At 38.9% G+C, this 25,890-nt stretch overlaps 1 protein-coding gene across 3 annotated transcripts; it reads left to right on the plus strand.

The window, feature by feature from the left end:
- Positions 1-347: 347 nt before the first annotated feature.
- Positions 348-24,775, plus strand: LOC143036968 (sulfhydryl oxidase 2-like). Of its 3 annotated transcripts, none has more exons than XM_076205032.1 (6): positions 348-650; positions 8,357-8,481; positions 8,579-8,706; positions 18,074-18,197; positions 19,701-19,902; positions 22,287-24,775. In XM_076205032.1, exons 1-6 carry the CDS (start codon positions 380-382, stop codon positions 23,447-23,449), a joined length of 2,013 nt encoding a protein of 670 aa, XP_076061147.1. In that variant the 5' UTR covers positions 348-379; the 3' UTR covers positions 23,450-24,775. The 3 variants fall into 3 exon arrangements, with proteins under 3 accessions (XP_076061147.1, XP_076061148.1, XP_076061149.1); XM_076205033.1 differs by lacking the exon at positions 348-650 and adding an exon at positions 2,846-2,869; XM_076205034.1 differs by lacking the exon at positions 348-650 and adding an exon at positions 4,513-4,535.
- Positions 24,776-25,890: the final 1,115 nt, after the last annotated feature.

The following is a 25,890-nucleotide window of genomic DNA, read 5'->3' on the forward strand; positions in this document are numbered from 1 at the left end:
AAATAATACCGTATTTAATGTTTCTTTGTTCAAATTTCAGATTTGATTGTATGGGCATTTCTATTTTTCTCTTCATCTACTTTACCTCTCGAGCTTTGTTGATAAATAATCTCGCTTCACTAAATCTGTGTATTGACTTCATGGACTGACTGGGAACCACATCAAAAATATTGTTTGATATGCAAAACAGAATTGCAATTGAAAGTAAAATGAACATATTTTTGTTACCTAAATTGTCATGTTCATGGATCATTACACCAAGAAAAATACAAGGAAAAAACACCAGGAAAAAAATACTACGGGGGCGGGGGGGGGAAGTAATGTTGGTATTCCTGCCCGCGGTTATGTTTACAAATCGGTGTCCACGTTTGAAGTTTCCATGGCAGGAGTAACAGCTGTTCACACCTGGAGAAGGATGTCGTGGGGGACGGGGCTATTGTTTATGTTCCTGCAGTGTGGTTCATCATTTTTATTTTCAAGTGCCGCTCTTTACAATTCCTCAGACCCTGTAGTGATATTGGAAAAAGAAAACTTTTATAATAATGTACTGGGACAAAAATACGGTTGGGTCATCGAATTTTACAATAGTTGGTGTGGACACTGTATTGAATTTGCTCCAACCTGGAGAGCATTCGCCGAAGACATTGTTGGTAGGGCAATTGTTCTGTTTTAATATTTATTTACACTATCATACTGATGAGTTGGAGTCGTCCAGTCAGATTTTTGTTTTTCAACAGTACCTTTTTCAAATAATGTTTTTGTGTGTGTGTGTGTATATATATATATATATATATATATATATATATATATATATATATATATATATATATATATATATATATCACATGAAAACCACTGTTAGAGTAAAAAAGACTGGAGACTGGGAATCTATATATTTTGATTGCAAACCACAATCCTCTTCAGTATCTACTGAAGAGGATTGTAGTTTGCAATTGAAATATATAGATTCCCCATCTCCAGTCTTTTTAACTCCAACAGTCGTTTTCACGTGATTGACAAATGTGTGATTACATTTTTCACCTGTAATATATAAATATATACTGTATATATGTATGTATATATATATATATATATATATATATATATATATATACATATACATATACATATACATATATATACACACACAAAGTAAAATCCCAGAATCATGCAAACACAAACACTGATATTAGTGTGAAACATAAGTTGCACAATTTCTCCAAACCTAACCTAAATTAACCATTCCATAAATGAAAATAGATCTTTCAGATGCAAAAAAGAACGAAGGGAAGAATGTGTTTGCGTAATACTACAATAGAAATACGTATGTATATATATATATATATATATATTATATATACACAGTGAAAATTAAGAAGACAGCTCAAACACAATATCAACACATAATAGGCTTGGCCACAAAACCAAGCTGTTCTAGGTGCAACTGTCACACAGCAGACACTGAACACATCATCATGAGTTGCCTGACAATAATAATCCCCAGACATCATGTTCTTCCTTGAGAGACATGGTCTGTTCAGTAGCCATTGCCAGTTACTTGGGAGCCAATGTGGTGAATTTTTACAAATATGCAATATAGCGTTAGAAAATTCAATATTAATTTTTGTAAATTATAATACATCAAAGTAATATATGTCTTTTCTTGACAAGTCAAAAACAGAAAAAGTTGCTAAAAGTGATACACTAATGAATGGAGCTGCTGTGACTGCTTGGGTTGCCTTTATATATATATATATATATATATATATATATATATATATATATATATATATAGATGCAGAGGTTAAAGAAATTAAAGTGTGATCAATTCATTTATTCTAACCTAACCTAATCTAATCCACATTTAGTGACACAGTACCTGCCTGGTGTCTCAAGGAGTTGCAGTGGTTCAATTTGTTTGTGTATTGCTCTTAGCAACTTTTTCTGTTATATTTCCACCAAGAAAAATTTATATTACATTGATGTATTACAATGTACAAGATCATTATTTAATTTTCAAATGCTATATCGTATAAGTTGCACTTTTGAAAAAAATACTGCCATTGGTATTGTGCAAGACACCTGGAGCAACAGATTTCTTCTTATTTCAGCTCCCAGTAGTAGGCGTTATGCCAGTCAGTGGTCCCAGCATGTTCCTCCATCTGGCTCTATCATGGAAGGCCCCTTCCTCCTTCAGAGTTTCAATGTTGGACAAGTCATGTCTGCTGAGGGCTTCTTCAACATTTTCTTTCCATCTCTTTCTTGGTCTTCCTCTTGGCCTTCTTCCATCCGGCATCCACTCCCAGCATCCCCTTGCAATTCTTTCTTCATCCATTCTTTCTAAATGTCCCAACCATCTTAACTGGGCAGCATCTATTTTGCATAGCATGGAACAGACACCAATGCTTTTCCTTGTATCTTCATTTTTTAGTTTATCTCTCCTCATCTTTCCAACTATGGCTCTTAATGGTCTCATTTCCATTGCCTGAATCCTGCTTTGTCCACTTAACAGATTATATATATATATATATATATATATATTATATCATATATATTATATATATATATATATATATATATTATATCATATATATTATATATATATATATATATAATATATATATATATATATATATATCTATATCTATATCCTCTAAGCAAGATTAGATTATTTGGCAAAAAAATAATAATAATAATAATAATAAATAATTTTATATGTTTGATGTGAATATGTATCAGTAGTTCATTCCAGATGATTATATATGGGGATACACTGGTTTGATGAGCAGATTATCAATTTGAAGCCCATTTGGCCAAACAGAATTCTAGATCTGGCCAGTACCCACATGTTCATAAACTAAAACTTTCGGTAAGATTTTTTTTTTTTTCGTTCAGCAAGCTTTTTATGCACAAAACACACGTTTTCCTAATTGTTTTCTCACTGATTTGAATGAATCAAATGTATGTTTCTGTTGGACAGAAAGAAACATTCTACAAATGATTCATAAAAAATGCACTCAATTATGCTTCCACAACTTTCCCAGCAATCAGCAAAACATATATACTACAAACTACATGAAGTAAAGCATTAAGAATAACAAGATGCACCAAACCCATCCCAGTAGAACATCTGTACAAAGAGACCCAAATTTTCCCCATGGAATAAAAAAATTATCTTAACATTAGTTACGGTACTCTTCAATCCCACTCGCCCAACTCATTATAGTAATCACACAAGCACAACTGAGTGTATAGAAGCCTATTACTTAACCACTTCAGTGTAATGACACCTACATAGGTATCATGAGGTGCGAGTGTAAATGAGCATGCCTGTGTTGGTGTCTTGATTTTTTTTTTTTTTTTTTTTTTTTTTGTAGTACATGAGTAATCCCCAGATTCTGTGAATTGATTTGATCATGTTTTCTGAGATTATTATTGCTCCGAGTAAAAGAGAATGAGTAATACAGCAGTGATTTTATATTTTATAATGCTAATAGTGTGATGCAAATTACATATGGCAGCCAATGCTGTGCACAAAAATTTGAGTCGTACTGAAGTGGTTAAACATATACAACAGAAGAAGGCCAGTACTCGAGCATATACAACAAAAGCAGCTTATTACTCAAACATATACAGTACAACAAACAACCACCTACTCTGTATATTACATCCACACAAATACAGAACATCAAGATAGACCACCAAACTCAATACAGACGCTCCTCTACTTACGTTCATTCGTTTTACGTTTTTTGATTTTACGTTTGAACTGACTGTAAAAAAAAAAATTGTTAAAAAAAATTGAGTGAATTTTTTAGTTTAGCGCGCTCTCCGTAGTTCAAACGATACTTGTGCATGACGGTGCGTCCATTGTTTACATTGCACAAACGACAAACTGAACATGCCTTGCCTCATCCTCATCCTCATCCTCATCCTCCTCCCCCTCCCCCTCCACCATCTCAATTTATGTTGCTTGAATTTATTTGAAATCAATGTTATTATTTTACAATGTTATGCGTATAATTAATGATTTAGGGGTGTTTTATAAGATACGGTAATAGAATTTATGGATGTATAGTACAGTAACAACTTACGTTCATTTTCAACTTACGTTCAGCCGTTTGGAACGTAACTAAAACGTAAGTTGAGGAGCGTCTGTACTCCACCAACCCCCTCCTAACATCGCTCCCACAGAAAAATCCCTCTCAGAGAATCATGAAAGAATGCTTGTGTTCAGGACAATATCCAGCTTTAAGACAGTATCACCACAGAATAGGCAATATTGTTATAGAAGTGCACACCTATGTGATATAGCATTAGAAAATTAGATATTAATCTAATAAATATAAATTAATATATATTTTTCTTGGCAGAAATCAATAACAAAAAATGTTGCTAAAAGCGATACACAAACTGACAAAGTCATGACAACTCCTTGAGACTTCATCTTTGTTTTGATAGATTTGGAGGTCAAAGACAATGATGATGACCCTGATGACCTCTAGAATTACAGATACCACACTACTAAAATGCAGGTTAGTTTAGGTAGGTTAGGTTAGAATAGACAAATTTATCATACTTTAATTTCTTTGACCTCCACATCTACTAAAACAAAGATGACGTCTCAAGCAGTCCCAGTGGCTACCTTCATTTCTGTATCATTTTTAGCAACTTTTTCTGTTATTGATTTCCATCAAGAAAAATGTATATTACATTGATGTACAACCACTCCTCGTTTAACGACCTACTCGGTTAACGACAATGCGGAGTAACGACGGGCTTTATGACAGACCAATATTCGTTTAACGTAAATCTCCCGAAGTTACGACGTCATGTACGATAAGTTGGCTGAGGCAAATTTGTATGATGTTATAAATGAACTTGTACGGTGGATATTAGCTGTGAGGTAAAGTGTTCTGAAGCTTAGGTCTACATTACCATCCTGCAAGCTGCAAAAACTACCTGGGGTACAGTATATACCGGTATTGGTAAATTTTTAGTTTCGACCATGGGCGCAATATAGCAATAGAAAATTAATTATTAATTTTGTAAATTATAATGTATCAACGTAATATGCAATTTTGTGAGCGGAAATAAAAAACAAAAAAGGTGCTAAAACAGATTTCGTAAGTAACGAAGTCGTGTCGGACGAATGGTACGCCATGTTTGTTATGATAGATGCCGACGTCGAAGAAATGAAAGGATGATAAATTCGTCTAACCTAAACTAAACTAACCTAACCTGTGTTTGATAAATCATTACCTGCAAATTAAATGTCATCCGGCTCGTCCTCGTTGTCGTCGTCGTGAGAGACGTTGGCGGGCTTTTCAACCACTCTCTCAGCTTGCGGGGTATACAAAGTTCTTGCAGCTTGAAGGAATGCATGTATCTCCGCTCCATAACATTCCTTCAAGAAAATATACCTGGCGAGGTACTGTCGGAAGTACCGAGGCCGTCAATTGACAGACAAGATGGCGTCCCGATCCTATGCTACCGACTTCGTTCATTAGCATATTTGCTTGTAGCAAGGTATTTTTTATTTTCATTTCTGCCCACAAAATTGCATATTACGTTGATACATTTTAATTTACAAAATTAATAATTAATTTTCTATTGCTATATTGCGCCCATGGTCGAAACTAAAAAAATACCCTGGTATTTAATATGGAATGTCAGCATACGCGGATTTGGTCATACACGGTAATTTCAGGAACCTAACCACCACGTTATTTGAGGGCTTTCTGTACTATCAAAACAGTAAATAAAGCTTTAATGTACTGTATAAAAGAGGGAAAATACACGAAAATAAAGATACATGTATTGCTGGACATTGTACATACAGTACATGTACGTATATGTATACACTTTCGCTTAATGACCAATTTGGTTAACGACGGTGACGCTGGTCACAATTGTCGTCATTAAACAAGGAGTGGTTGTATTATATTTTACAAAATTAATATTAAACTTTCTATTGCTATATCGCATAAGTGTGCACTTCTAAAATTTTACCAAATAGGCCTGGCTGCAGAAGCAAACTTTCATAGATGCAGCAATATGACAATTTGACCTGTGGGCCTGTCTGATAGCTATTGCCTACCTGGGAGCTGTGGGTTTTCTGTAAGAGACCTAGGGCAATAGACTGGATTGATATGTTTCTCTTGAATATAACTTGTTTTGTATTTTCTTCTAACCTAACAGTCCTGGGGAATTTGGGGTTTTGATTGGGAAAAACAATTGAAAAGGTTATTTTCGTTAGAAATGATCATCAGATTTGTTCAGATAATTTATCAGTTGTTGCCTAACCACTATACTTCTAATGGACCTTCCCCTAAACCCCCAGTGTGGTGCCTGTAACTCAATGTAGGCCTACCAATAAGTTAACTAATAAAAAGAAAACAATTAACATTTTATCTTATTAATAGGGTGAAAAATTATGAATTGACTGAAACATATGTGATAAGGAAGATTAAATTTAGTTGGTTTATCCAAAAAAGTTTGTCCAAATGACATACTGATGTAACATTCTACTGTCCAACCAGTGAGCTATAAGTGAAGAGCTAATGCAGGCAGGTAAAAGATGCATTAGGAATTTATTTATTTGATTATGTATGTATGTATGACAAGAACCACATTGATGCCTATCTGGCATCAAGACGGTACCAGTGCTGAATCATAACATATTTTAAACCAAAACACTCCACAAACATTCTTCTGATAAGCCTTACATGAATCTTTTATAGCATCAAATCTGATAAGCACCCACACAGAACACACAGAACACACACTAGACACTAGTTAAGCTTTTGATGCCATCCTCCATCACAATCTCACAAACAAAATATACAACACAGACATGCACAATAATACCAAAAGATAGCAGACCAATTATCTGGCATGTAGAAATGTCTGTCATATAATGGCCAATCATTGCACACCAGAAACTTTAGGAACAGAGTACCACAGGGCCCCACACTCTGTACATGCATGATATACCCACACCCTGCACTTCAGAAATACAAATCTCTTCTTATGCAGATGAAATAACAATTACATACACACACCATAACACTGACAAAGCTGCAGAAATACTACAACCATACCATACACTCAACACTTTGTTCACTGCAAATAGATTAAAAATAGCCTCAATCAAATCTACAGCTATACTTTTCACCAATTGGACAGCAGAACAACAACACTCATACCACACATACATACACCCAAGATTCCTGGCATAACGAATGACATGTTCATGTCATTTAAGTATCACATCACAAACATAAAAAGACAAAATGCATGCCTAAATTTAATGTGCTTAAATCAATAGCAGGAACAACATTTAGATAAAACAAAGAAACTACCATTACAGTATACAAAATGTGTATGCTCAGTGGTGAATCATTTGATCCTCGCGTGGGCCCCAAATCTCACTATAACACACCACACCACAACACCCTACAGACACTACAAAACAAAAGCTCTAAAGACAATTACAGACTGCACAAATTCAACACTTACAGACCATCTACACCATAAAATGAAAGTCCTCAAAGTCAAAGATCACCTTGGCATGAGTCATAAAAACACTTGCTGCAGCCTCCACAAACACAACTCGCCTACTATACTACATGGCAGAACATCCACGCATGCCATGAGACATCAAAACAACACCCAAACACAACAACAATTCACTCCATAAAGAATCTGTAGTAAAACCTATTCCAGCCATGGTGTTCCCTAGGGAGACCGGACTGCTCAGCCAGAGTGTAGGGGTTGGGAACAACAAAAGCAAGAACAACAACAACAACAACAGGCTGGATGACTGCATTGTGAACAGCTGCCCAGGATGTAACACTTCACCCCATACCATACAACACATAATGGAAGACTGCATTATACACAATCATGCACGCAAACAACACAACATACACTCTATAAAGGATTTGTGGGAAAACCCAGTTTCGGCTGTAGCATTCCTTGGGGAGATGGGACTGCTCGGACAGACAGTCTAGGGAATGACAACAACAACAACAGCAGCAGCAACAATAGCTGTGGTGGTACCTCTCTTATTAAAACTGTTTGATATTTATTGAGTAAGATTTATGAGCAATATGCTGGTGGAGTAGGCTTTGAGTCCATGTTGATATGTGAGTTTTTATTTTTTTCAGGATAAATTGTTCCATCACCTCATATATGAATGAGATAGGCTTGTAAGAAATTGGAGATACTGACAATTAGTTTGGATTCAAGATGGGAATGATATGTATTCTTTTTCCATGCTGTTTTTAAAGTAAGTGCTGCAGTGCTAATATCTGTATTGTTATGAAGTTTAGATTTTAATGCTTTGTTGCAGACTGGGGTCATACTGTCAAAGTTGGTGTCATTGACTGCGCAGAGGACAAGAATATTGACATTTGCAGAGAGTATGAGGTTTTAGCATATCCCTCGATGAGGATGTTTGGTGCCAGAGTTACTAAGGTAATTTTTTAAAGTACCATAGTAATTTCTGAGTATGAAAGTGCACTATGAAATTTTAAGTATTTCTTGATTTATTTTACTTCTTTTTTGTATACAGGGTGATGTGGGAACACCATTGGCAGCAAGATCAACACCAGTATTACAAAATTGTCTTATTGACTTTTTAGTCAAGCAAGAGATTGCAAACAATGGATCAAAATCATGGGTCAACTTAAAACCTTCTATGTAAGTCCTTGTGTTTTTTGTGTTGGGAAAAAAAAAAAAAATATATATATATATATGACACACAGGAAACCCACAGTCGGAGAAAATAAACTTCAAATAAAGAAGAATCCTATATTTCGCCTATCAACTGTAGCCCTCTTCAGGAAAGTACATAAGACAAAGGACAAAGGAGACTTATAAGCTACAGAAAAGAGAAGGAATGTGGACAGATGACCTCACTCAGGCGCGGGGCAAACTGGGGTGGCGGAGGAGGGAGGGGGTAAGGTGAGGGGGGGTTGTAAGCTCCGTACCAGTTACAACCCCCCTCACCTCACCCCCTCCCTCCTCCGCCACCCCAGTTTGCCCCACGCCTGAGTGAGGTCATCTGTCCGCATTCCTTCTCTTTTCTGTAGCTTATAAGTCCCCTTTGTCCTCTGTCTTATGTGATTTCCTGAAGAGGGCTATAGTTGATAGCCAAAATATAGCATACATACATATACCAAGGCTTTTTCCCCCTTACAAGGGGGGTAGCCAAAAAGAAAAAGGCATAAAATCATTCCCACCCATTCCATCCCTGAATACACTCCACACCCCTCCACCCTCCCTCTTATCTTAGTACCTCCTGAAAGACGGGTCATCCCTGCACCTTGTCCACTGCCCTGGGTCAGAAGCAGTGTTGCAAGACACAGCACATCCACAGCAAGGCCGCTTCATTAAATCGGCGACCCCCCTCTCCGTCCCCCCATTGCATAAAATGAGAGGACGGGGAGAAATCCCTTCGGGCTGCGTCAAATTTTGCTCACACATACTACCTCACCCCCCATCCACCCGCCCATTCCACCTCATGCAATCACAACATCATCCATATACAACCATTCTCCATTCACCCCTGTCTTCTGTCCTCTCCCGTCCTTCCTCAACAGACATTCCCCTCTTCCCCAAAGCCCCCTTCACCCCATCCATCCACCTCATCCTAGGACGTCCCCTCATGTTCACTCCCTCCACATCTGCCTTCCACACCTCTTTTACTAGTCTTTCTTCACTCATTCTTTCCATGTGTCCAAACCATCCTAATATTCTTTCATCAGCCCTATCTCCCAGCTCCTTTTCCACCCCTGTTCTCCTCCTCACCTCCTCATTTCTCACTCTATCTAGCCTAGTAACCCCCATCATACTTCTCAGACACCTCATCTCAAACGCATTCAAACTCCTTCTCTCTTCTTCTCTTATGTTCCATGTTTCTGCCCCATACAGTGCTGTTGGCACAATCTCCTTCATACAGTCTCCTCTTAGCATCCATTCCCAAATGTCTATTCCTCATTACACTCTTTAATCCACCAAGGCATTTACTCGCTTCTCTCAATCTACATTCTACCTCCACTTTCACTCCACCTTTCCCTGCCACATTTGCACCCAAGTATCTAAAACTATCCACTTCCTCCAGTCGCTCTCCCTTAATGCTCACTTCCAGTCTACTGCCACTTTCACTCCTTGTACATCTCATCACCTTACTTTTACCCACATTTATCTTTAGCTTTCTTCTATCACATACTCTCCCAAACTCTGCCACCAACTTCCTCAATCCCTCCTCCGATCCTGCCACAAGCGCAGTGTCGTCCGCAAACAACAGCTGGCTCACCTCCCACTTTTCTCCATTTTCTTTAACCATCTCCAATCCCCTGCCCACTACCCTTGCATTTACCTCTCGCACCACCCCATCCATGTATAAGTTGAACAGCCAGGGCGACATAATGCATCCTTGACGAAGTCCCACCTTTACCTCTAACCACTCACTCTCTCCATTTCTAATCCTGACACAAGCTCTACTATTCTCATAAAAACTCTTGACAGCTCCCAGCTTCTTTATTCGAAGTTTATTTTCTCCTACTGTGGGTTTCCTGTGTGTCATTTACAAATGTGCTACTACATTTCTGTTTAGCAATATATATATATATATCTGAATATTACAAAGGATTACAAAGGCAGAGCATGCTGACAGGAGACCTTTTGGTCCATATCTAGGTCGGATGCAAAAAAAAATCATAATAATAATAAAATAATAAATAAAAACTATAATAATGTAAATAACAAATAAAATACATAAATAAATGGGGGTTGGGGGTGAGGTAGTATGTGTGAGCAAAAGTTGATGCAGCCCGAAGGGATTTCTCCCCGTCCTCTCCTTTTATGCAATGGGGGGACGGAGAGGGGAGGTCGCCGATTTAATGAAGCGGCCTTGCTGTGGATGTGCTGTGTCTTGCGACACTGCTTCTGACCCAGGGCAGTGGACAAGGTGTAGGGATGACCCGTCATCCAGGAGGTGCTCAGATAAGAGGGAGGGTGGAGGGGTGTGGAGTGTATTCAGGGATGGAATGGGTGGAAATGATTTTATGCCTTTCCCTTTTTGGCTACCTCCCTTGTAAGGGGGAAAAAGCCTTGGTATATGTATGTATGTATGTAAATAAATGCATAGATATAGTTAAATAATAAACAAACAGGTAAATAGTAAATAATAATAAATTGACATATAACTAATAATAAATGAAAATCAAACAGACAAATGATAACAAAACTAAAACAAATAATATAAGATAAATTATAATCATCACAGCATCTTGCTTAGGTGTTTATCTAAATGATTCTTAAAGCTTTGAACTGAACTACATTGCACTACCTGTGCAGGAAGTTTATTCGATTCATTAACTACACGGTTAGCAAAGTTGTTTCTACCTACTTCCAAATTGAATCTATTTCCGGACAGTTTGAGACCATTGTTTCTTGTCTGATTCCCATTCAATGTAAAAATTTTGTCACTTTTGATGTTGTCAATTCCCTTTAGAATCTTAAAGACCTCTATCAAGTCCCCGCTGAATCTACCCTTTTTTAGGGAAAACTGATTCATATGTTTTAGTCAATTGTTGTATGATTTATTTTTTATATTTCAAATCGGTTTTGTGACTCGGCGTTGTACTTTTTCCAGTCTGTCAATGTCTTTAATGAGATTCGGTGACCATACGGAAACAGCATATTCCAAATGTGGACAAACTAACAATTTATATAGCTTGTCAATGAGTGATGGACTTTTGAAATCAAAAGATTGCGCAATCAGTCCCAGAATCTAATTTGCTTTCTTAGAGGCTGAAATACACTGCTTGGATGATTTGAGGTCATTACTGATAATTACGCCGAGATCTTTTTCACTATCCACTTTGTTAACGAATTTCCAAATAACTTGTAATCGTACTTACTGTTATTTTTACCTATGTGCATTACCTTGCATTTACTTGTGTAAAATTTCATTAGCCACTTTTCAGACCATTGCTGTAATTTATCTAAATCTTCTTGAATATCTAATTGGTTTAAGTGATCATTTGCCATTCTGCACAGTTTTGTATAATCAGCAAATTTGGAAACAGTAGATTTTAGTCCATGGTCTATATAATTTATATATACTATAAATAGAAGTGCCCCAAGAACGGAACTCTGAGGAACTCCACTTGTAACATTTTCCCATCCAGAAGTTTTTCCATTTAAAACAACTCTCTGTTTTCGACCATTCAACCAATTACTAGTCCAACCTAATAGGCTACCACTTATTCCGTGTAAAGCTAATTTAGTAAGTAGTCTTTCATGTGGGACGGTATCAAAAGCTTTTGCAAAGTCTAGATATATTAAATCTATATTATTTCTTTTGTCATAATTCAAGATAACTGTGTTATAGAATTCGAGTAAGTTAGTCACGCAAGAATGTTTCCGTCTGAAACCATGCTGGCTATCATTTATCAAACGGTTACTTTCTAAATGATTTTCGATAGCATCTCTGATGATACATACATACATATACCAAGGCTTTTTCCCCCTTACAAGGGAGGTAGCCAAAAAAGAAAAGGCATAAAATCATTCCCACTCATTCCATCCCTGAATACACTCCACACCCCTCCACCCTCCCTCTTAGCACCTCCTGGATGACGGCTCATCCCTACACCTTGTCCACTGCCCTGGGTCAGAAGCAGTATCGCAAGACACAGCACATCCACAGCAAGGCCACTTCATTAAATCGGCGACCTCCCTTCTCCGTCCCCCCATTGCATAAAAGAAGGAGACGGGGAGAAATCCCTTCGGGCTGCATCAAATTTTGCTTACCCATCCCCCCACCCATTCCACCTAATGCATCACAACATCATCCATATACAACCATTCTCCATTCACCCCTGTCCTCTGTCCTCTCCCATCCTTCCTCAACAGACATTCCCCTCTTCCCCAGAGCCCCCTTCACCCCATCCATCCACCTCATCCTAGGACGTCCCTTCATGTTCACTTCCTCCACAACTGCCTTCCATACCTCTTTTACTAGTCTTTCTTCACTCATTCTTTCCATGTGTCCAAACCATCCTAATACTCTTTCATCAACCCTATCTCCCAATCCCCTTTCCACCCCTGTTCTCCTCCTCACCTCCTCATTTCTCACTCTATCTAGCCTAGTAACCCCCATCATACTTCTCAGACACCTCATCTCAAACACAATCAAACTCCTTCTCTTTTCCTCTCTTATGTTCCATGTTTCTGCCCCCATACAGTGCTGTTGGCACAATCACTCCTTCATACAGTCTCCTCTTAGCATCCATTCCCAAATTTCTATTCCTCATTACACTTTTTAATCCACCAAGGCATTTACTCGCTTCTCTCAATCTACATTCTACCTCCACCTTCACTCCACCTTTTCCTGCCACATTTGCACCCAAATATCTAAAACTATCCACTTCCTCCAGTTGCTCTCCCTTAATACTCACTTCCAGACAACTGCCACTTTCACCCCTTGTACATCTCATCACCTTACTTTTACCCACATTATCTTCAGCTTTCTTCTATCACACACACTCCCAAACTCTCTCACCAACTTCCTCAATCCCTGCTCCGATCCTGCCACAAGCGCAGTGTCGTCCGCAAACAACAGCTGGTTCACCTCCCACTTTTCTCCATTTTCTTTAACCATCTCCAATCCCTGACCCACTACCCATGCATTTACCTCTCGCACTACCCCATCCATGTGTAAGTTGAACAGCCAGGGCGACATAACGTATCCTTGACGAAGTCCCACCTTTACCTCAAACCACTCAAGCTCTACTACTCTCATAAAAACTCTTGACAGCTCCTAGAAGCTTTCCTCCTATCCCATATATCTGCATAACCTCCCACAGTACCTTTCTGTCTACCCTATCGTAAGCCTTTTCCAGATCCATAAAAGCCTAAAAAACATCCTTCCACTTTCCTATAGTTTTCTCACATATATGTCTTACCACAAAGATCTGATCTACACAACCTCTACCCGTCCTAGATCCACACTGTTCCTCACCAATTATTCCCTCTGTTCCTCTCCTAATCCTCTCAATCAAGATCCTCCCATAAGCCTTCCCAACTACACTTAACAAGCTAATCCCTCTGAAACTACTACATTCACACTTGTCCCCTTTCCCCTTGTAAAGAGGAACTATACAGGCACTCCTCCAGTCCTCCGGCACTCTACCCTCTCTCCAGCAAACATTAGATAACCTCACCAGCCAGTCCATCATCACTGTACCTCCTTTTTTTAGATATTCTGCATGGCATCCATCCAGACCAGGTGCCTGGATGGATGCCATGCAGAATGTCTAAAAAAAAGGAGGATAGTTACCATTATTTTTCCTACGATTGAAGTCAAACTTATAGGCCTATAGTTATTTGGCTTCTTTTTGTCACCTTTTTTGAATATGGGAGTAACGTTAGCTAGCTTCCATTCTCTTGGGACATCTCCGGATATGATGGATTTCTTGAAAATAATTTCTAATGGAACAACAATCTCATTTTTCATTTCCTTTAAGATTCTTGGATGCCAACCATCAGGGCCTGGTGTTTTATTAACTTTGAGTTTATCTATACACTTTTTAATTTTTTCTTTTGTTATATTTACCATAGTAAGTTTACCCTAGACTTTTCACAGGTTTCAGTTTGGAGTTCACTTTGAGGTGTTTCGTTTACGAATACCAAGCTAAAATAATTGTTTAAGATATTACACATTCCTTCATTTGAATATTCAAGTTGACCGTCAGCAGATAATAGTGGACCAATGTGATTCCTAACAACCTTTTTATCTCTAATGTAACTATAGAATTCTTTGGGATTCTCTTTGGATTTATCAGCGATGTTCATTTCGTATTGTCGTTTTCTTTTTCTTATTGTCTTTTTTAAATCTCTGTATTGACACATAACTTTCATAGTCATTAGATGCACCCGAGCACTTATATTTCTTATAAGCCTGTCTCTTTTTAGCAATACTTTTTTCTGAAGAAAAAAAGGAGAATGAGTATAAGAAGTTGAGAGAGGAGTGGGAGAGAGTAAAGGATAGAGTAAGACTAGGAGTGGAGGAGGAATGGGGATGGTTTAAGGAGGGAGTCATAAGGTGTGCAAAGATGGTGTGTGGAACAAGGAGGGCGGGAGGAAATAGAAAGAAGGGTAGTGAGTGATGGGATGAGGAAGCAAAGAAAGGTGTAGAAGAGAAGAAGCAGGCATTCATAGATTGGCTACAAATTAGGACGAGAGAATCGTATTATAGGTACAAAGTAAAGAGAAAGGATGTTAAGCATAAGATAAAGGAAGCAAAGAGGAGAGCAGATGTGAAATGGGGAAAGAGTATGACAGAAAATTTTGAAAGTAATAAAAAGATGTTTTGGAAGTTAACCCCTTCTATACGGTGCCGCACACGTAGGCGTCATGGGGAGCGAGTGTATTCGCGAGGCTGCCATATCGGCGTCTTGATTATATTTATTGTAGTCGCCCCTCCATAATGACATTCTTTCTAATTCTTTTGTAATCGCATTTTCTATGGTTATCAAAATTCACGGGTGAAGAGAGAACGATCGATATAAGCGGTGACTATATTTTATGATGCGAGTATTATTACGACACGTCGTACGGCTGGCATTGGCTGCTGCCACCGAGATCTAAGTCCATGACGCCTACGTGTGCGGCACCGTATGGAAGGGGTTAAAAGAGGAAGAGGAGGCGAATCAAGTAGAGAAGGAAAGGTAAAAGGTGCAGATGGAGAGATGATAATGCAAGAGAAGGCAGTGAGAGGAAGGTGGGCAGAGTATTTTAGGGAGTTGCTAAATGTGAAGGAGGATAGGGAGGGAAAGGTAGTTGCAGTGGGAAGCACTAAGAAAATGAGAGTGATGAGTGAGGAAAATGGAGGAGAAATGGGGAAGGATGAAGTGAAAGCAGCTGTTAAGATGATGAGAGCAGGTAAGGCACCTGGGTTGGATGGATGCCATGCAGAATGTCTGATGAAAGGAGGTACAGTTATGGTGGACTGGCTGGTGAGGTTATTTAATGTTTGTTTAAGAGAGTGCCAGAAGACTGGAGGAGTGCCTGTATAGTTCCGCTTTACAAGGGAAAGGGGGACAAGTGTGAATGTAGTAGTTACAGAGGGATCAGCCTGTTGAGTGTAGTTGGGAAGGCTTATGGGAGGGTCTTGATTGAGAGGATTAGGAGAGGAACAGAGGGAGTAATTGGTGAGGAACAGTGTAGTTTTAGGACAGGTAGGGGATATGTAGATCAGATTTTTGTGGTAAGACAGATATGTGAGAAAGCTAAAGGAAAAAGTAAGGATGTTTTTTGGGCTTTTATGGATCTGGAAAAGGCTTACGACAGGGTAGTCAGGAAGGCACTGTGAGAGGTACTGCTGATATATGGGATAGGAGGAAAGCTGTTAAGAGCAGTCAAGAGTTTTTATGAGAGTAGTAGAGCTTGTGTTAGGATTAGAAATGGGGAGAGTGAATGGTTTGAGGTAAAGGTGGGACTTTGTCAGGGGTGTGTTATGTCGCCCTGGCTGTTCAATCTTTACATGGATGGGGTGGTGTGGGAGGTGAATGCAAGGGTAGTGGGTCAGGGGTTGGAGATGATTAAAGAAAATGGAGAAAAGTGGGAGGTGAGCCAGTTGTTGTTTGCTGACGACACTGCGCTTATAGTGGGATCAAAGGAGCGATTGAGGAAGTTAGTGACAGAGTTTGAGAAGGAGTGTGAAAGAAGGAAGCTGAAGATAAATGTGGGCAAAAGTAAGGTGATGAGATGTACAAGGGGAGAGAGTGACAGTAGGCTGGAAGTGAGCATTTAGGGTGAGAAACTGGAGGAAGTGAATAGTTTCAGATTCTTGGGTGCGAATGTGACAGGAAATGGAGGAGTGGGGGTGGAGGTAGAATGTAGATTGAGAGAAGCGAATAAATGCCTTGGTGGTTTAAAAAGTGTAATGAGAAATAGACATCTGGGAATGGATGCTAAGAGGAGGTTATATGAAGGAATGATTGTGCCAACAGCAATGTACGGGGCAGAAATATGGAACATGAGAGAGGAAGAGAGAAGGAGTTTGAATGTGTTTGAGATGAAATGTCTGAGAAGTATGATAGGGGTTACTAGGCTAGATAGAGTGAGAAATGAGGAGGTGAGGAGGAGAACAGGGGTGGAAAAGGAGCTGGGAGATAGGGTTGATGAAAGAATATTAGGATGGTTTGGACACATGGAAAGAATGAGTGAAGAAAGATTAGTAAAAGAAGTGTGGAAGGTGGAGGTGGAAGGAATGAATATGAGGGGGCATCCTAGGATGAGATGGATGGATGGGGTGAAAGGGGCTTTACAAAAGAGAGGAATGTCTGTAGAGGAAGGATGGGAAAGGACAGAAGATAGGGGTGAATGAAGAAGGGTTGTGTATAGATGAGGTTGTTATGCATGAGGGGGAGTGGGTGGGGGATTGAGGGTGAGGAAGTATGTATGAGAAAAAATTTGACGCAGCCCGAAGGGATTTCTCCCCGTCTTCTCCTTTCCTGCATGAGGGGACGGAGAGAGGGGGTCGCCGAATTTATGAAGCAGCCTTGCTGTGGATGTGCTGTGTCTTGCGACACTGCTTCCGACCCAGGGCAGTGGACAGGATGCAGGGATGACCCGTCATCCAGGAGGTGCCAAGATGGGAGGAGGGTGGAGGGGAGTGGAATATATGGGAAATGAAATGGGTGGGAGTGATTTCTATTTTTTTTTAATGAATTGAATTAGGAATGGTCACAAAAGAAATTTCCTGGAAAGACTTGCATGCTACTGAAGGAATTCCACAAAGATAAACTATTCTTTTTTGTATCTGTAGTAGATTTGCTTCCCAAGGAAATTTTTAAAGATGTTTTATTTGAGCTGTTACCCCCCCCCCCCAATTCTCTATACTTAAGAGACAAGTAGGGAGGGTCACTGTATAAATGAAGCCATGGAGATAAGCTTAGGAAGTCAGATCCTGCTTCAGATGTAAATGAATTTGTATGAATATAATTATCATATTGCAAACTATGTTTAAATATTATATATTTTCTCTTTACAGTATTAATGTATCGGAGATTTCGAAAACTGCAAATGAACATCATAAAAATGTAGCTGTTATTGTTGAACAAAATGATTCTTATGTTGGACGTTCATCCATTCTGGATTTGGGTGGATTCAAAAATGTAAGTTAATATTTGTTTGCAAATGGGTTCCTAGGAAGCAGGTTTACATGATAACCAAAGATAATTAATAATTGTTTGTACCAAAAGACATGTGAAGATGATTTATATTGGTATATGAATTTATATATACATAAGCCAATGGCTTTTTTCCTCTTCCAGGGGAGGTAGCCAAAGTCAAAGGCATAAATTTACTCCCACCCATTTCCTCCCCACATACTCCACTCCCATTCACCACCCCTCCCTCTTATATTGGCACCTCCTGGATGATGGGTCATCTCTGCATCTCATCCACTGCCCTGGGTCAGAAGCAGTGTTGCAAGACACAGCACATCCCCAGCAAGGCCACTTCATTAAATCAGCGACCCCCCCTCTCCATCCCCTCATGCAGAAAAGAAGACGGGGAGAAATCCCTTCGGGCCGCATCAATTTATTTCTCACACATACTCCCTCACCCCCCATCCCCCACCCCTATCTTCTGTCCTCTCCTGTCCATCCTCAACAGACATTCCCCTCTTTCCCAATGCCTCTTTTACACCATCCATCCATCTCATCCTAGGTCGACCCCTCATGTTCACTCCTTCCACATCTGCCTTCCACACACCTTTTACTAGTCTTTCTTCACTCATTCTTTCCATGTGTCCAAACCATCCCAATACTCCTCCTCACCTCTTTTCTCACTCTATCCAGCCTAGTAACCCCATTCATACTTCTCAGGCACCTATTCTCAAACACATTCAAACTCCTCCTCTCTTTCTCTCATGTTCCACATTTCTGCCCTGTACAGTGCTGTCAGCACAATCACTCCATCACACAATTTCCTTTTAGCATCCATTCCCAAATGTCTACCTCTCACTACACTTTTTAATCCCCAAGGCATTTACTCATGTCTCAATAATTTATTTTGGAGTAAAAGGGTATTGGGAAAGAGGATGGGAGAGGACAGAAGATAGGGATGAATGGAGAATGATTGTCTATGAATGATGCTGTGTTGGATGAGGGGCAGTGGGTGGGGAATGGGTGGTGAGGGAATATATGTGAAAAATAAATTGACGCAGCCCAAAGGGATTTCTCCTCATCTTCTCCATTTGTGCATGAAGGGTCAGAGAGGGGATCACCAATTTAATGAAGTGGCCTTGCTGTGTCTTGTGACACTGCTTCTGACCCAGGGCAGTGGGTGAGTTGCAGGGATGACCCATCATCCAGGAGTAGCAGATAAGGAGGGAAGAGGGTGGATGGGAATGGAGTATGTGGGGATGGAATGGGTGGGAGTGGATTTTATGCCTTTGTTTTTTGGCTACCTCCCTTGTAAAGGGGAAAAAGCCTTTGGTATATGTGTGTATGTATTAGTATTATTATTACTGTTGTTGTTTGGGATACACTCATTGTTTTTTAAACACTGCTGACCTTGTCAAATATACAGGTTTTCATCCCAGTTTTCTCATCTTTAGTTTGATCATCCTGCTCTTATTTAGACCGGGTAAAGATATAGTACCTATATTTCAGATTTTAATTTATCATGTGGAACACAACTCACTTGTTGGAATGGTTTTAAGTGATGATTCCTTACCAGCTGTCATTTTAGTTGACCAAGAAAATGGCAAATCTATAGAAACCAAAATAACCACAAGGGAACAGATGACTGCCCTGATTGCCAAGCATTTTAATCTAGACAGAAAGACTCTTCACTTCAAAGAGGCCTTGAAAGGTATTTAGCAGACACCCATTATCATTATTATGCAGTTGATAATGATATGTTTCAGTTAGTTTAAGGGGTTTAGCAGCATAATGAATTACCATAATATTCTGAGAATGTCTATGTATCCATATTATGTGTGGCTTTTTCTACTTTAGATAGTCATTTATTTCTAATTTTACTGATATCAGTCTTCTTCCTTCTCATCTTCTCCTCCTTATCTTCCTTCCGTCTTCCTCATCTGCATCCTCCTCATCCTCTTCATCTCTTCCTCCTCTTCTTCCTTCTCATACTCTCCTCCTTATCTTTCTTCCTTCATCTTCCTCATATGCATCCTCTTCATCTCTTCCTCCTCTTCTTCCTTCTCCTCCCCATGTGGTGTATTGACTGCATTAAGTTTTATGTAGTCAGGGACTTTATTGACACGTGCACTGGAGGCACAATTGAAAGCATGCTAGTCGCAGATTTGCTTAGACGTAGGATAAAATCCTGCATTCTTCTTCCCAGCAGTAGATATTACTTGCCCGAAGAGTTGAAGTACATGGGGCAAAAGTGACTGCCTTGATCGCAGCTACATCCCCATGGTAGGGGAGGTAGCTAGCCAGACCATTCACCCTCCCCCACCCATTTCCCTTTTGTCTTAGCTCCTTGTAGATGAAGGATCATCCATGTCCACTGCCAATGTCAGAAGCAGTGCAGCAAGACACAGCATATCCACACCAGGGCCAGCTACTTCATTTACATGGAGTTCCTCACTCCTCATCCCCTAATGCTAAAATAGAGAAGATGAGGAGAAATCCCTTCATGCTGCATCAATTCATATTTCATTCACTGAATGTAAAGCATTCTGCATCATTAGTTTATCTTTAATGGTGGTTACTCACGCAAATATATATATATATATATATTATATAATAGCATGATGATGGTTCACAATTTTCCTGTTAATTTTGTTCAATACAGTGAACAAGACAATGTATTTCAAGAGGCAATCTATGTAGAAGTTCAGCAAACGACATTACAACACTGAGGGAGGGTAGTCAAACTAGTACAAATTTCAGTACCAATGTTTCGAAGTTGTACAACTTCATTTTCAAGGCAGAATGAATACATATAATGATGAGTAAGTAAATTTTCAGGAAAGTATTACATAGACTAAGCTAAGGAAAAGTCACAAACAAATAATAGAGAATAAACACAAACCTAGGAGAGGTCAGGCAGAACAAAACCCCTCAGTAAGGACAAATGACCACTCACATCACAAGGTGGACAATCGGTCCCCGTGTTGTGGGGTGGAAGATTAGATATTATCAACATGGAAATGTGTGATCATGGCTTTGATTGCACAGTACAAATCTTTTATGGGCTTGCGTTGTTGTAAATACTTGAAGTTCAACTTCAAGTTAGAAATCTTTTGTAGCTCCATTGACACAGTCAGTAAGGTGTTCGTTTGGCAATGCGCAGGGCCTCAGTTTGATTCCAGGAGCAACAGTTGGAAAAATAATTTGACATGTGCCGTTATTGGTGTTTCCCTTCAGGTATTCACAATGACAAAAGCTCATACAGGATTCATACTAGCTTTGCTGATTGTCCATGAGTTGAGCTTGGGATCTCTGTGAAATCAGGTTAGGATGGCAGTTAGACATTGCCTAGAATCTTTAGGGTTAGTTCAAGTTAGAGATCTTTTGTAGCTCCAATGGCACAGTCCGTAAGGTGTTTGTTTAGCGATGCATGGGGCCTTGTTTCAATTACAGGGACAACATTTAAGAAAATAATTTGATTGACATGCACCTTTACTGGAATTTACTTCAGGTATTTACAATGACGAAAGCCCATACAAGATTCCTACTAGCTTTACCAATTGCCCATGAGTTGAGCTCAGGATCTCTGTGAAATTAGGTTAAGATGGCAGTTAAAAGTCTAGAGTTAGTTCAACTTTAAGTTAGAGGTCTTTTGTAGCTCCAACAGTGCAGTTGTTAAGGTGTTGGTTTGGCAATGCATGGGACCTCAGTTCAATTCCAGAAGTGACAGTTAGAAAAATAATTTGAGTGACATGTGCCATTACTGGCAATTCACTTCAGATATATATATATATATATATATATATATATATATATATATATATATATATATAAATGTATCTATATATATATATATGTATATATATTTATTTATATATATATTTATTTATATATATATGTATGTATATATATATATATATATATATATATATAATACATATATATATATATATATATATATTTATAAGGGGGATTCAGTATAGGTATGGACCAATCTGTCAACATACTTTTTTTTATTTAAATGATCATATATATGATTGTTTTCCATGTGAACCTGAAAATATATGCATTAATATAGGTTATTTGTTTTTTCAGCTAACAAAACAGAAGACTGGAGCAAGAAGGATGAAGCAGAAGGTGGAGGTGATGGCAAGCCTGAAGAAATAAGTAGTGACAAACTCGGTTATGATGATGATTTACCAGACTCTGCATATGTTAATAGAAACCCCATTGACCAGATTTTTATGATTGACATAGAGAATGCACTCTCTTATGCTTTACGTCATGAGGTTTCCTCACACAAAATTATTACAGGAGAAGCTCTTGAAGCAGTACAGAATTTTTTAAGTGTGGCTCATTACTTGCCTGTCAGACCTAAGGTTCTCAAGTTTTTGTCGGATCTCCACGATTACGCAGTGGGCCATGATGATGTCATCAGAGGAGAGGATTTTCTTAACAAAATAAATTCTTTGCAGTCTTCAGAAATGTTCCTTCCAGAACAGAGGGAGTGGGTCGGGTGCAAAGGAAGTAATCCAAAATATAGAGGTTATCCATGTGGTCTGTGGACAACATTTCACTCGTTAACGGTAAATGCTGTTTTAATGGATGGGGAACGACCTGATTTTAATCCTTTGATGCCCCTACGAGCCATCTATACTTATGTGAAGCATTTTTTTAGCTGTTCTTATTGTTCAGAGCACTTCCAGGAAATGTACAATGAGGATGCAGAGCAAAGTGTTCACAATCCGGAGGATGGTATTCTCTGGCTATGGAGGGGACACAACAAAGTCAACAAACGCCTCAAAGGACACCCCAGTGAAGATCCTGAACATCCTAAGCAACCTTTCCCATCGCAGACTGCATGTCCTGAATGCTGGAACAGTAGTGGTAACTACAATGAAACTAATGTATTGAGGTACTTAAAGTCTGTGTATTCACGAGGGGCAATATCCCTGAAAGATACTCAGGTAACGGACACAAAGGTCAGAAATAGACAATCAAAAGTTTATGAAGCTTTGCAAAATGATATTAATATTAAGGAAACATCTCAACAGGGAAGACTTAAAATTAACCAGAAAAGAATGAATTACGAGACTAGCGTTCCAAGCAATTCGTGGGGTTTTAATAACACTGACATAAGTCTGTGTGTTATGTTGTACGGACTCTCAACAATCATCCTTGTATCCGTTTATCTTACATTTGTTATTAAAAAGAAAATGAGAAGAAAGAAATTCTTTGAAAAGCATCAACATTTTTAAGTACTTGCATATTAGTATTGTAAAACATGTCGCAATAACATATCAATATTCTTTTTCCTTCTGTTACTAGTAATGGGTAAGATGTGTTGGAAGTCAATTTTAAAGAAAGTATAGGTATGGGTAACATTTTGCTGTGCTATAATTTTTTTTCTTTTCTTTTCTTTTCTTTTATTTTTATGCCATTTAACTTTACACATTCCATGTGTCTGACCTGCAAGAGGTTGCACTGCTGGAGTATCACCAGACTGAGATGCAGATGATGTCAATGGCAAAAAATTTTATGCGATGTGCCCCACAAGTGGACATACCTTCCCCAACACTTCCAAGGGGTGCAGCCCTGAGGGGCCTGCACCTAGTCTCCAGACCGGGCCAGAGAGTCTCTTATTAGCAAAGTGATTTATGGTCCGAACTGGAGGCTATGGGTCTTCTGCAAGAGAGACCTGGAGCAACAGATTCATTGTTCATTGGATGGGAGATACAGTAAAATTCCTTTTATCTGACCTTGGTGGGACCTACCCTAGATCGGATGTTTGGAAAAGTCAGATATTTGGACATACACGAAAATATACATATATATAATAAAAAAACTCATTGGTTTGAGACATTTTCACTTATTTACAGTACAATAAAGCATAATAAACAACACAGTAGTGTTCAGGAGAAATAACCACCAAAGGCCAAACGTAAACAAGCGCTGAAATGCCCGTGAAAATAACAGCCGACCTGAGCGCCATGAGTCGGTAGCAGCGAGAGCAACAACTAAACAGTCACTCAATGGTCAGATGTTTGGACAAATTCAACTTTTATCTGACTTAGGAAATTGAAGAAAAAAGTCAGATGTTTGGACTAGTCGGTTGTTCGAAGGTCGGATAAAAGTCATTTACTGTATTGATATGCACATTTTATCTAGATTGCATCTTCAGAATATAATTCACATTAACTGATTTTACAACCTTCCTCCTGCATATATTGTCATATTATTTGAACTCTTACTACTATTACCAAGTTCACTTTTTACGAACAAAAATTTTGCTGTTTAATTAACAACTCTGTGGTGGAATATATGATGGTGTCATATAGTGAGTTTTGTTTTCACCAGATTCCCCCTTTGTGCACCACCTAGCCTGTATGCCTTCCTGCTACACACTTTAGCGCTTCTTTGTCACATAGGCAGTGATAGTGTTTATTTTGTTTGATATATTGTATGCTACTATAAATTAAGGTACTTTTTTAATGAAGTTGTGAACAAATTATGTAAATTCTGAGTGTACTCAGAAACGTATCCCTATTTCCCCCATTGAAATAAATATTTATTTTATGTGAAAACTCTTTAACAACCTAGAATGCATCCCTCACATATTTTAGACAGGGAGGGAAGGGTGTACTTTTGTTTCAAACAATTATCATAAGAGGATTGTGTTAATAAGAACATATGCATGATTGTATAAATCTCCCCCTGTAGTTCAGTGTCTACAAGTTTTGAATTTTAATTTAGTTTTTTTGTGGGATTAGCTCTTATTTACAGGACTAAGAAATCTTGCATTAGCCTATCTCCTATGATTTTCTGATCAAAACATTAGCAGTTGAAAGCCCTAAATGTTGTTTGTTTAAGGATACTGTACCTCAAATCATTTGTGTAGGGTGGCTGCTGATTCAAAAGAGAGAAGGTTGTACAATGAAGTTCCCAAAGATGCAGTACTATCTTCTGCTCTGTTAAACATTTTCATAAGTGACCTTACTCCAAATCCACAGCATAAAGTCAAAGTTCATAAGTAATCAGTTGTTAACTCGAATTTCACAGTGGAAGACCGATAGCCCTGCAATGGTCCTTGGGTCCTCCCACAGATCTCTGTGGTAAGAAACCTCGGACTGATGTCCAAGTTGTATTAGTGTGGGACTATTTCTATATCACTGGGTAAAAGTGGTAAGGGAAGGAGAACAGTTACTGGTTGTCAGCTACACATGTGAAAAAGTGTTAAGAAATGAAGTTGATAGTGTGGGACTATTTCTATATCACTGGGTAAAAGTGGTAAGGGAAGGAGAACAGTCACTGGTTGTCAGCTACACATGTGAAAAAGTGTTAAATGAAGTTGATAGAGATCTTCGGCCAAGTGCAGAGACAGAGTGCCAGCCTCTTGGGGATGCACCTCCTGATGAAGGTAAGGTGATTGACATACATATACCAAGGGCTTTTTCCCCCTTACAAGGGAGGTAGCCAAAAAACAAAGGCATAAAAACCACTCCCACCCATTCCATCCCCACATACTCTCTCCCGTTCACCACACCTCCATCCCTCTTTTCTTGGCTCCTGGATGACAGGTCATCCCTGCATCTTGCCCACTGCTCTGGGTCAGAAGCAGTGCTGCAAGACACAGCACATCCACAGCAAAGCTGCTTCATTAAATCGGCAACCCCCCCGGGAAATTTTGCTGTCCATCTTG

Source organism: Oratosquilla oratoria, chromosome 21 (genome assembly GCF_046742065.1).
Source record: "Oratosquilla oratoria isolate Oo_2021 chromosome 21, ASM4674206v1, whole genome shotgun sequence".
Classification (NCBI taxonomy): domain Eukaryota; kingdom Metazoa; phylum Arthropoda; class Malacostraca; order Stomatopoda; family Squillidae; genus Oratosquilla; species Oratosquilla oratoria.